At 43.9% G+C, this 13,034-nt stretch overlaps 1 protein-coding gene across 8 annotated transcripts in view; it reads left to right on the plus strand.

Moving 5' to 3' along the window:
- LOC125450720 (SHC-transforming protein 3) overlaps window positions 1-13,034 on the plus strand; it is a 218,444-nt gene that overhangs the window by 90,473 nt on the left and 114,937 nt on the right. For 7 of the 8 annotated variants that reach the window (XM_059644608.1, XM_059644607.1, XM_059644605.1 and 4 more), the window contains 2 exons: window positions 2,196-2,259; window positions 3,556-3,675. In XM_059644608.1, coding sequence (XP_059500591.1) covers window positions 2,196-2,259; window positions 3,556-3,675 — 184 coding nt within the window. The remainder of the gene's footprint in view (window positions 1-2,195; window positions 2,260-3,555; window positions 3,676-13,034) is intronic. The other variant, XM_059644603.1, reaches the window with a different exon arrangement.

Consider the following 13,034-nt stretch of genomic DNA (forward strand, 5'->3'; position numbering starts at 1 on the left):
TTGCAAAGAAGGGTGTGGTAGGTACTCACGCACAGCAGACTTTCTTACAATACTACTGATTGTTCCTTCAGACCATGGGAATGGCATTGACTCAGGTTGTGACGTCAGACCAGACTGCCAGTATCTAACAGTACCCTGGTCAGCCCACCCGGAAGATGATGAATATCCCCTCGGCCAACACTTCTAAACATGGGCATCAATTCCTTGACTCTGTCAGGCAATCTTTCCCTTTTCAACATGTTCTTAGTCTGTCAGAGACCAAGCAGGCAACTTTGCAATGTCAGTGCTCATCCTGGTGCATAATGACCTTTTAAAATGGTACCAGCCATTCAGCAGAGATCCATTGAGTTGCAAGTGGTTCTAGGAATGGCACATGGTAAGATGGGACCACAAGGCAGGTTAGGTAACTCATATGGCAAACTTGGTCAGATATGAAAAAGAAACTAATTTCTGCCAAAACTTTGAAATCATCAAAATGTCCTTCGCGAGCTATGTGAGGTTGAGATAATATTGGCTAGAGCACTGAGCTCCAAAAAGGCACCACAGCACAAAATCTGTGTTGCACACAGATTAACAACTTGATTTCCTGCTTTGCATACTGCTGGCAAACGTTCATGCCACCTGCACTAATATTTGCATATTAAATGCACACTTCAGATGCCATTGTGTAGCTCTAATGGTACCTGTAGCACCCAAACAACAAATGGTTAACAAGCCTCAAATCCTTACTCAAGGTATTCACTAAATCCTGCTTTTCTTAAAATAAAATCATTTTTGTTGGCATCAAATTGCATAGCCAATGCTCACCCAATAAACTGGAGCAAATTTTAAAAGCGGTTTGACCTGCAATGTTTTTCTAGCAACTTTGTTCTTGTTTTAGATTTCTAGCATCCGCACTATTTTGTTTGAAATGTCAGCAATTTTGTTTTGTCAGTGATTAGTGATGTCTCTGTAAAATTTAATCAATAATTAATTCAATCAGTCCTAAATTCTGTTTTAATTGCTCCGTAAATTCCAGCTTCTCCATTGTATGTCACCATATGATGTTCCTCACTTCTCACTTCGGACACATGATCCACTTTAATTTACAGAGTTAAAAAAAATACAAACACTCATGATAACCACCATATTCCATTATTTAATATTCATAAGCAAATTGGTGAAGTTTTAACCCCTCAAAATGGGCAGAATGGCTTAGGTACAAACTAAACTGTTAATAATTTGAGGCCTGATCTCAATCCGCCTCCATTTATCTACTTCCAATTTTAGCTGGGGCAGGAAAGATAAACCAAATGACCATCCCCTTCTGAGAAGCTGAGTTGCCAGTTTTAATATAATAATGAAGATGCAAGTCTGACATGTTTCATGTATTTTCTAATTAACCTGTTCAGAGATGTCGTTACCCCTTTTGAAGCAGGTAGGATTTGAACACAAGCCTCCCACATCGGAAGTAGGGGCACTATCACTGTGGTACAAGAGCCCACCTTCGTTCCAATGTTTTGAATTTAACAAAGGACAGCTAAGTCTTGGAAATCCATTGTGAGCACCTTTGAATCCAAGGGGTGATATTTTTCCTACTATTTGCTGGATTGGTTGTGCTGCCTTGGCAAACCCCTTGTAACTGGGCATCAGTCTGAACCTTCTGAATTCACTCACCTGATCTTTCTCTGAGACCTCCAATCTTCCAATCCCTAACACAAACTTCTGATTCCCCTTTCAGGCCTTTGATTGAGAACCCCACCTAATGCCTCTGATTCTGCCCCTGCAGAGCTCAATGCCATTCCCCCAGAAGCCCTCTGATACTTAACCCCTCCTTTCTTAGGTATCAAATCCATCATAAGGCCTTGGATGTATCAAACTCCTATATCCTGAGGTGGGAATGCCATCTTGTGATTGGTACCTCAAAATTGGCAACTGCGGATCAATGGGTCTGGTGAATCCCCTGGACACAACTCCCACGACTACAAACTGGATAACTCCTATTTAGGATTGATACAGTCCTCCACCTGCCTACTCCTACAATTAGGACATGGTCCTGAGGGGTCTACTGGCAGCTACTGTCCATTACCAATATTCCCTTCTATATATTTATACCATAATTAATATATGTTTTATGTATTGCCTGTGGAAATGTTAATATATGGGTTTATTTTGTTCAGAGAAACCATCCTTACAATCATTCCTTTCTTTTCCAGAGAAGCTATCAGTAGAGTGTGTGAAGCTGTACCAGGCACAAAAGGAGCTTTTCGAAAGAGAAAGGTATCCTTACAATTTGTTTTATATCTGTATTGCTTGCAACAGAAGCTGATTTTGCAATCACCTGGGCATGTGATAATGTCTACTAATCAGTCTCAGAATGATCCTGAACTCTCGGGGGAAGTTAAGCTCAAAGACTGAAAGGTCAGAGATATTTCTGCAACATTATAGTCCATAATCTCTGACTCACGCTGCCAGCTAGAAGCAGAGCATCATGGAGTTAGCACTATCATAAATTTTGATTCTTGCTGAATTATTGAAGTTTATTTGTCTAACAAAATGTTTTGAAGCAAGAAACATTAAGAAGGTTTATGCTTTGTTTCAGTTCATGGTGCACTACTTGTTACTAATAGGTTTCCCCCTTCTCCGCCTACATGCTTCATAGTAGCATAGTTGCATAACAAAGCAGAAATGATTTTTAGTTCCCTTCATTTTTGCCATAATAGTTTTGTGCTCTGTAAGAAGGAGCTTCAATAAATAAAGAATCAAGCATTCTGAAACCATTTGACATATTTTGTATATTTCTCACCACTATACCGTGACTGCAGTGCGTAATAAATGTAGGATGTCCTGCAGTTACCTGCCAGGCTTTTTAGCAGCATCTCCTAAAGCCATGACCTCTATCTAGAAAGACAAAGCGTCAGGTGAATGGGAATACCATCACCTTCAAATGTCTCCTTCAAGTCATACATTATTCAGACGTAGACAATACGCTACTGCTTCTTCACTATTGCGGACAAAATTCTGGAACTCCCAGCTTTACAGCATCCAGGGAAGACCTTTAAAGATACTAGCAGTTCAAGAAGAACAATCATTTTCTAAAGTGCATCTATGAAGGCGCAAATAATTCTGAACATAAATGAAAATAAGATAATTTCCTCTGTTTTCTTTTAAAAATGTTAGGATTAAGAAGTGAAACTTTATTGATTAATTCCACTTTTCAGATATATTAAAATACAATCTTTCATTGAAAAGAAATCTCTGGAATTTGTTATGAGGTACGAGGGGTCTAGTTAACTCAGTTGGTTGGATAGCTAGCGTGTGGGCCAGACAAACACAACAGATATTGGGTTGATCATGTTTTGGTAGGGGCAGACTGGGCCTGCATCTGTTTCCCACCTACGGCGAAAAATCACAGTACTTTGCAAAATTTCAGCAAATAATTGTCAAGAACCTGACTTTGGGCAGAAAATTCAAGAAAAGGAGGGAGCTGAGATACATGGATCACAGTTATCTTTGTTAGTGTCTTCCTGCAGGTAACAGCTTGGGTAATAGCTTCTGTGTAACTTGCCTCAACAGCCACCAAGTAAAGCATTGTCTAGTGTACTTGGTAAGAGCAACCTACAGTTTGCTGGAATGAACATCACTCTGAATATTTCAACCAGCAGCCTCAATCTAATGACGCCTGACACTAAGCAGGTAGGCATCTTGTTAAAGATATGAGCTAGTTTATGAAGGCGGTAAAGCACCATTATGGGATATAGCTGTGTAATAACCCATATTTTCTTCACACACTACTGCTTTGACCGCTCATCTGAAATGTAATATTCATATAGTGGTGGTCACATTAAATACAACTGCAAGAAAATTGAAAATAATCTATATTTGGACATGCCTTTGGACATTGTGGTGAATTTGTTTGATTTGAATATAGCCCCCGTTTATTATGGACATGATATGAAAACACATGCTATCTGTGTAACTAGTTTATTTGTAAAATACCTGGTGAGAGCAGGCAACAGACAAATTGTCTTGAAATCAGGGTTTTTCTCACAGAGTCATAGAGGTTTACAGCACAGAAAAAGGCTCTTCAGCCCATTAAGTATGTGCCAGTCAAAAAAGCAGGCATCTAATGCTCCTTACTTGCACCTTACTTTAAATTGGTCATTGATTTCTCTACCAAATATTCCTTCCTCTCTACCCTTTCCATGCTCCTTTAAATTTTATACATTTCAATCATATGCCCCAAGTCTCCTTTGCTCCAAGGAAAACTACAGCCTATTGAATCTCTTTATAACTGAAATTCTCCAGCCCAGAAAATATCCTGGAAAGTTTCCTGTACCTTCTCCATTGTATCACACAAGCTACGGCCTAACCACCTTTTCATACAGTTCCAGCATGACCTCCCTATCCTTAATCACTTTATCTACATGTCACATTACCTCAAGAGGTACATGCATAGCTAGGTTCCTGCGATCCTCACTGCTCCCCAAGATCCTACTGGTCATCATGTATCCATTGTCTTTTTTGTCCTGCCCAAATGAATCACCTCAGTCTTACCTGCATCAAATGTCATTTGTCACTGATCAGCCCATCTCATCGGCCAGTCCATATCTTCCTGTAATCCAAGGCTGTCCTCCTCACTATTTACTACCCCACCAATTTTCATATCTGCCACAAACTTACTGATCAAACCTTCCACATTCAAGCCTAGATCATTTATATATACCCCACACAGCAATGCCCTAAAACAGCACATTACGGAACTTCACCGGACACATGCTTGTAATTACAAAAAAAGTTGACCATTGTCCTTTGCTCCCTGCCACTACCCAGCTATGAATCCAATTAGCCAAATTTCTTTGGATCCCATTGAATCTTTATTTCGCTATCCGTCTCCCATGCAGAACCTTATCTTTTGCCAAACTGAAGTCAAGGTAGACTACGTCAAATGCATTACCTTCATTTACACACCTGGTCGCCTCTTTGAAAAATTGAATTAAGTTGGTCAGAGATGGCCTCCCCTTAATGAAATCCAACTGACTGTTCTTGCTACATCCCTGCCTCTCTAAATGTAGGTTAATTCTGACCCTCAGAATTGCTTCTAATAGCTTCCCCACAACTGAAGTTAGACTGACTGATTTGTAGCTTTCTGGTCTGTCCTTTGCTCTACCTTGAACGACGGTATCATACAGACTGTCCTCTGGTCCTCTCTGGCACTTCTCCTGTGGCCATAGAGGAATTGATAATTATTGCTAAAGGCCCCTGCTATTCCTCCCTTGCCTCACTTAACAACCTAGGGATATATTTCATCCAACCCTGGAGATTTAACGACTGTTTGGACTGCTAGACCACTCTGCCTATGCTAATGTCTTTAAAAGTATCTTAAAGACCTTCACCATGATTTCTATACCCACATCGTTCACCTCACTAGTGCACACCTACATAAAGTATTTATTCAGAGCCTTATTCTCTGGCTTCACGCACAAATGTCCACTGTATTCTTAATTGCCCAAGTCATTCTCTAGTTATTCTTTTACTCTCAAAGTACTTACAAAATAGTTTAGGTTTTGTTTTTAGTTATTTTGTCTATCATTATCCTTTCCTGCCTTCATTTAGCTCTCCTAATTTTCTATCTGCCAGATCTTATTAGATAATGAGGAGTCATCTTAGGATGGATATCTGTCTAAATTATAGGAATGGTCTATAGTCTAGTATGGGAACATTTTTCTCGAATATAGTTTAACGGCGATGAGGAACACAACAGAAATACAGAAAACACTCAGCGGTTAAACAGTAGTTATATTTGTGTGTATCTAAGAGACGATTACTAAAAGGAAAGCACATCATTAGATTTATCTAATACCTTTTAGTTTTCCCTATCATTAGATAGCTAATTCCTTATACAAAAATGGATGTTAGAAACAGTTCCACTTGTGTATTTGTAAGGATGTATGTACAGCTGGATGAATGCTTCAGTATAAAGTAATCAAAGATTCTTTAGTGTCTGCTTTCATCAGCTCTTGGTTTAATTATGAAAATGATAAGTAGAAAACACTTGACTCCTATTTGCTTGCTTAGAAGCATGGTTGTATCATACAAGTCAACATGATTTTGATTTTTCTGTAATTTGAGTAACAATTTTAGTTTATTATTTTCTGGGTACGTTAAAAAATGCATGCTCAAGACCAGCAGATGCATTGCATCACGCTTGCAAATTGCTGGGAATTTATTTCCCCAATCCCTGAATGATCTTTTTGAGGAGAAATTCACCCTGAATTTTCCATTGAATCACCCAGTACAACACAACCATTTTTGATGCAGAAAAACTGCCCTAGTATTGGAAAAATAAGGTATTCAAGTAAAATTGAACTGTAATCTTGGCCATTTATCACCTTAAAACCAAATCAGATACCACAGAAGGAAGACGCCATTCCATTGTGCTCATGTCAGCTTTTTGAAAGAGGATAGGGTTTTGGTGGGTGGTGGGGCGGGGGTCGTGGAGGTGTGTTGGCAGTGATGGTGGTAGTAGGCTGTCTTATGATAAGAATTAAAGGTTGGGAAACTGAATATCTAGGTCAGTGACAAGATACAGATTGTGACTACAGACACTGTGGTTAGCATTGCAGCCTCACAGTGACAGGAACCTGGGTTTGATTCCAGCCTTAGGTGACTGTGTCGAGGTTACATGTTCTCCCTGAGTCTGCTTGCGTTTTTGCCAGGTGCACTGGTTTCCTTCCACAGTCTAAAGGTGTGCAGGTTAGGTGGGTGGACTGTGCTAAATTGCCTGTAGTGTCCAGGGGTGTGCAGGTTAGGTGGATTAGCATGATAAATGTGGTGTAACAGGAATAGGATTGGGGTTGTGTCTGGTTTGGAATACTCTTTGGCGGGTTGATGCTGACTTGATGGGCCAAAAGGCCCCTATAGGCACGAGGAATTGTGCGGGGTCAGCAGAAAGCTGTAGTGATGATGCAAGAGAGGGCTCCAGCAGTGATTTTACTTATTTTTTCATGGGATGTGATGTTGGTAAGGTTAGCATTTCCTGCGTATCCCTGGTTTCTCTTGATAATGTGATAAGCTGCCATCTTGAATTGCTGCAGTCCAAGTGGTGTGGGTACATGTACCTGTCAGGGAGAGATTTTGAACTAAGCATAGTGGCTCAGTGGTTAGCACTGCTACCTCACAGTGCCAAGAACCTGGGTTTGATTCCAGCCTCGGGCGGAGTTTGCACATTCTCCCCAAGTGTGTGTGGGTTTCGCCAGGTGCTCCAGTTTCCTCCCACATTCCAAAGATGAGCAGGATAGGTGGATCGGCCATGCTAAATTGACCGTAGTGTTCAGGGATGTATAGATTAGGTGGATAGGTCTGGGTAGGATGCTCTGAGGGTCGCTGTGGACTTGTTGGGCTGAAGGGTCTGCTTCCACATTGTAAGGATTCTTTGATCTTTGAAAGGGCTCAGAGGGAGAACAATTTGTTAGATGTCTTCAGAAGGGCTTTTTGAGACAGTATGTTGACAATCCAACCAGAGAGGAGGCCATATTAGACTTGATACTAGGGAATGAGCTAGGACAGGTGATCAATATTTCAGTGGGAGAGTGTTTTGGGCTTAGTGACCATAATTGTATAAGATTTCAAGTATTCATGGACAAGGACAAGAGTGACCTCGGGTGAGGGTGCTTAATTGAGCAAGGGCCAATTACATCCAAAATATTATAGGAACTAGGGAATATGCACTGGGAGCAGTTATTTGAGGGCAAACCTATGTTTGGCTTGTGGGAAGGTTTTAAAGACCAGTTGATTAAAATGCAGAACATGCACGTACCTGTAAAGCTGAAGGATAGTAATGGCAGGAATAAGGAACCAAGGATGATAAGGGGAATTGTAAGCTTAGTCAAAAGGGAAAAGGAAGCATACACTAGATCTAGGCAGCTACAAACTGACGAAACCTTTGTGGAGTCTAGAGAAATTAGGAAGGAACTTAAATGTGGAATTTGGTAGGCTAAAAGGGGCCACGAAAGCCGGCATGGGTTTCGGGGAAATTTGGCTGTCTGGATACAAAACTGGCTGTCTAATAGAAGACAGAGGGTGGAAGTAGATGGCAAGTATTTAGCCTGGGACCTTCGATTCTGGAACCTCTGCCTATTGTGATCTTTATAAATGATTTGGATGAGGAAGTGGAAGGGTGGGTTAGTAGGTTGGCGATGACATGAAGGTTGGTGGAGTTGTAGATAGTGTGGAGGGCTATTGTACATTGCAATGGGACATTGACACATGCAGAGCTGGGCAAAGAAGTGGCAGATGGAATTCAACCCAGAAAAGTGTGGAGTGATTTATTTTGGAAGGTGGAATTTGAATGCAGAATACAGGGTTAATGGCAGGATTCTTGGTAGTGTGGAGGAACAGAGGGATCTTGGGGTCCACGCCCATAGATCCCTCAAAGTTGCTCCTAAGTTGATAGGGTTGTAAAGAAGGCATATGGTGTGTTGGCTTTCATTGGCAGGGGAATTGAGTTTAAGAGCTGTGAGGTTATGCTGCAGCTCTATAAAACCCTGGTTAGACCACACTTAGAAGCTCCTGAGATGCTGCTTGGCCTGCTGTGTTCATCCAGCTTCACACTTTAATATCTGCCACCTATCCACTCCTCCCACCTCAGTGATCAATCCCCACCACTCACTGCCTGTTCTCACCTATCACCATCCCACCTACCTTCCCCAGCCCGAACCACCCCCTCTCTATTTATTTCAGAGCCCCCTTCCCCTCCCCCATTTCTGAAGAAGGGTCCTGACCCAAACCGTCAGCTTTTCTGCTCCTCTGATGCTGCCTAGCCTGCTGTGTTCCTCCAGCTCCACACTGTTGAATCTCTGACTCCAGCATCTGCAGTTCTTACTAGCTCTGGGTGAGTTTTAACCCCACTGTGAAGCCTCTTCTAGGGATGCCTACCTTGAAGAAGTTATCCTCCTCCCTCCGGAAACATTTCAGTGGATCTCTCTCCCACTGCAACCCTCTGGTAATCTCTTTGGCCCTGAAACTGCTTGACCATGTCCTGAAGCAAACCAGTTACGACAGCCACATTGCCTTTCTCAGTACCTGACCATGGAACCAGATCATCCCCAATGGACTACAGTCTACATTCAGGCCTTCCCAATTTGGCCCCAACCGTGACGACTGCTGTATTCAGAACATTCAGATCCTCCAAAAACGTTTCTCTCTGCGAGTCCTCAAGCACACTCTCAGCAATGCGCTGGCATCCTTTGGCCCTTCAGTCAGGCCTACGCTAGCTCAGAGCCTCCCTCTCCCAGACCTACAAAGGACCTCTTATGTTTTTCATTCTTTGCAGGATCCACAACCTCAACCTATGATTTTACACCGCCCAATCAGACGTTAAAAATCATAAGTAACACTAAACATACTGGTGCCTGCCACCAAACACAGGCCTTTTCCAACCCAAGTCCATTAACCTACCGCAGACCTACCCCACAAAGTGCCTGGCACCATTGACTGTGTGGTCACCATCATGGGACCCGCGGACTCTGCGGATCGCATTACATCTATCAATGCTGGTCATATTATTCCAGTATCACAAACCGTGGATCTACTGCCACCACCCACTCCACAGACACCGCTGCTTCTGTTGCTGAGACCGAGAGCGCTACCTACATCAAGGACGCTGCTGCTGATACCAACAGCAACGACTATGTCACTTCCGCCAACGCCATATCGTCCACTGCCGATGATGCTGCGCTAACTGACCCCACAGCCACCACCTGTACAGCAAACCCCAGCCCCAAGCCCTGCTGGGTCTTTGCCATCCCCCCAGACCTCCCCCATCACTGGGGACTAACACAGAGCATAGAACATAGAAGAGTACAGCACAGTACAGGCCCTCCGGCCCACGATGTTGTGCCGAACTTTTACACTAAACCTAAGGCCTATCTAACCTACACCCCTACCTTATACTGTCATCCATATACCTATCTAATCTTCAGTAAAGGATTCACTTCATCCCCCTCCACCCACACCTCAATGAATACCACTCACGCTTGGAGTTTGAACAGTTTTGCTGCTGCCTCTGCCTCTGCCTCAGCTCCTATTTCTTTAACTGGGAATCTAACCCACCCTCTACAGACCCCTTCTTCCGTCTCCAACACATCCCATCCTCCTGGACACCACCCCAAGGCCTCCTACCATCCCTCAGCCTCTTCATTTTCAACTGCTGTCGCGACATCAATCACCTAAACCTCTCTACCCGCTCACCTATTCCATCCTCTACCCCATAGAACGTGCAGCTACCCACTCTCTCCGCTCCAACCCTAAACTCACCAACAAACCCGCAGACGAGGGAGACACAGTTGTGGTATGCTGCACTGACCTTTACATGGCTGAGCCCTGGTGCCAACTCTCTGAAACGGACTCCTACCGCCCCCTCGATCATGACCCCACCCCTGACCACCAAAACATTACCTCCCAGACCATCCACAACCTCATTACCTCAAGTGACCTCCGCCTAAAGCCTCTAACCTCATTATTCTCCAACCCCACACAGCCCTTTTCTATCTCCTTCTCAAAATCCACAAACCCTACTGACCCAGGCATTGTTTCTTCCTGCTCCTGCCCCACTGAACATATCTCCACTTATCTCAACTCTGTTTTCTACCCCCGGCCCAGGAAACCCCACCTATGTCCGGGAAACCACCAATTCCCTGCCCCCAACACCTCATCTTCACTGCGGATGTCCAATCCCTACATATTTGCATTCCCCATGTGGACGGCCTAAAGGCCCTCTGCTTCTTCCTCTCCCGCAGGCCCAACCAGTCACCCTCCACTGATACCCTTACCCGCTTAACCGAACCTGTCCTTAACAACTCGTCCTTACCCTTAACAGCTTCACCTCCAACTCCTCCCACTTCCTACAGACTAAGGGGGCGGCCCTTAAGGACCCAAGCTATGCCTGCCTCTTCGTAGGATACGTGGAAGAGTCCCTCTTCCACAGCTACACTGGCACTATCCCCCAACTCTTCCTCCGTTATACCGTTATATTGATGACTGTATTGGCGCAACCTTGTGCTCCCACGAGGAGCTCGAACACTTCATCCATTTTACTAACACCTTTAACCCCAACCTCAAGTTTACCTGGACCATCTCTGATACCTCTCTCTCCTTCCTGGATCTCTCTGTCTCCATCTCTGGCGACCATCTTGAAACTGATACCTATTTCCAGCCCACCAACTCTCACAGCTACCAAGACTACACCTCCTCTCACCCACCTTCCTGCAATGTGGTCCCCTACTCCCAATTTCTGCACCTGTGCCGCATCTGCTCCCAAGGTGAGGGTTCCACTCCCAAACATCCCAGATGTCCTTGTATTTTAAGGACAGCAACATCCCCCTTCAGTGGACGAAAATGCCCTCGACTGCACCTCTTGTGTTACCCGCACTTCAGCCCTCACACCCTCTTCCAGCAATAAAAACAAAGTCAGAATCCCCCTTGTCCTCACGTGTCATCCCACTAACCTCCGTATCCAATGTATCATTCTCCGCCACTTCCACCATTTGCAATCTGACGTCATAACCAAGGATATATTTCCCTCCCCATCCCTATCTGCCTTCCGTAGGGACTGCTCTCTCCGCGACTCCATTGTCCACTCCACGCTCCCCACTAGCCCCACCACCCCGGGCACCTTTCTCTGGAACCGCAGGAGGTGCTACACCTGCCCCCTCACCTCCACTCCAGGTCCCAAAAAAACCTTCCACATGTGACAAATGTTTGCCACAGATCTGCTACATCTGCAGTTCCCATTATCTCTGGACCTCTTCTGTTCTCATCAAAGCTGGCTAAGTTGATTATGCTGCAGTGGACCCAGTATATGCCTATTTCTTGGAGGAAATAGACGTTGTGACTGTCAGGCTGTCAACTCTCATGTGCAGTTTTCCCTGCACATAGATTGTTTTATAGCAAACCTTATGGGGTGAAGTTGAAGTCTTTGTATGTTGGGAAGCATTCTTGCGTATTCCTTGGCATTCAGCAGGGAAACTGAAAGTTTGTGACCTATTTTGATGACCATTTCAAATCAAAAATGTAATTTGAATATCTCCTGTGCCCATCTTACCAGAGAGCTACCTCCTCACTGATCACATTATTGTGTTTTAGTATCAGCTAATGCCCACAATGTGTATTAGACTGGTTTTTGACACCCATCCAGCTGCACCTGGCGGAACAGCTGAAACTGGCTGTTATTATCATTGAAAATATGGGATTATAATGTGCTAACACATCTGTATATGTTAACATATCCTTAATTTCTGAAAAGCATCCTCTCAATGAGAATTGCATCTTTGTGTCTTCTTGAGCTATTTCAAAGATGCTGTAATAGTTGTTTGGCTCATGGGAGCTTTTGCCTATTGGTTCACCCTTCCCAAGAATCTCTGAAGATCATACAAATTAGCAGCAGGAGTAGGCCATTTAGTCCTTGAGCCTGCAACATCATTCGATATGATTATGCATACTCCACATTCCTGCTGAGCCCCGAAGGGGCGAAGCCACGTTAGATTTGGTACTGGGTAATGAGCCCGGCCAGGTGTTAGATTTGGAAGTAGGTGAGCACTTTGGTGATAGCGATCACAATTCTGTTATGTTTACTTCAGTGATGGAAAGGGATAAGTGTATACCACTGGGCAAGAGTTATAGCTGGGGGAAATGTAATTACGATGAGATTAGGCAAGATTTAGGGACCATAGAATGGGGAAGAAAACTGCAGGGGATGGGTACATTAGAAATGTGGAGCTTATTCAAGGAAAAGCTCCTGTGTGTCCTAGATAAATATGTACCTGTCAGGCAGGGAGGAAGCTGTAGAGTGCGGGAGCCGTGGTTTACGAAGGAGGTGGAATCTCTGGTCAAGAGGAAGAAGAAGGCTTATGTTTGGATGAGATGTGAAGGCTCAGGTAGGGCACTTGAGGGCTACAAGGTAGCCAGGAAAAACCTAAAGAGAGAGCTCAGAAGAGCCAGGAGGAGACGTGAGAAGTTGTTGGTGGATAGGATCAGAGTAAACCCTAAGGCTTTCT

The sequence above is a fragment of the Stegostoma tigrinum genome, chromosome 3 (assembly GCF_030684315.1).
Source record: "Stegostoma tigrinum isolate sSteTig4 chromosome 3, sSteTig4.hap1, whole genome shotgun sequence".
Lineage (NCBI taxonomy): Eukaryota > Metazoa > Chordata > Chondrichthyes > Orectolobiformes > Stegostomatidae > Stegostoma > Stegostoma tigrinum.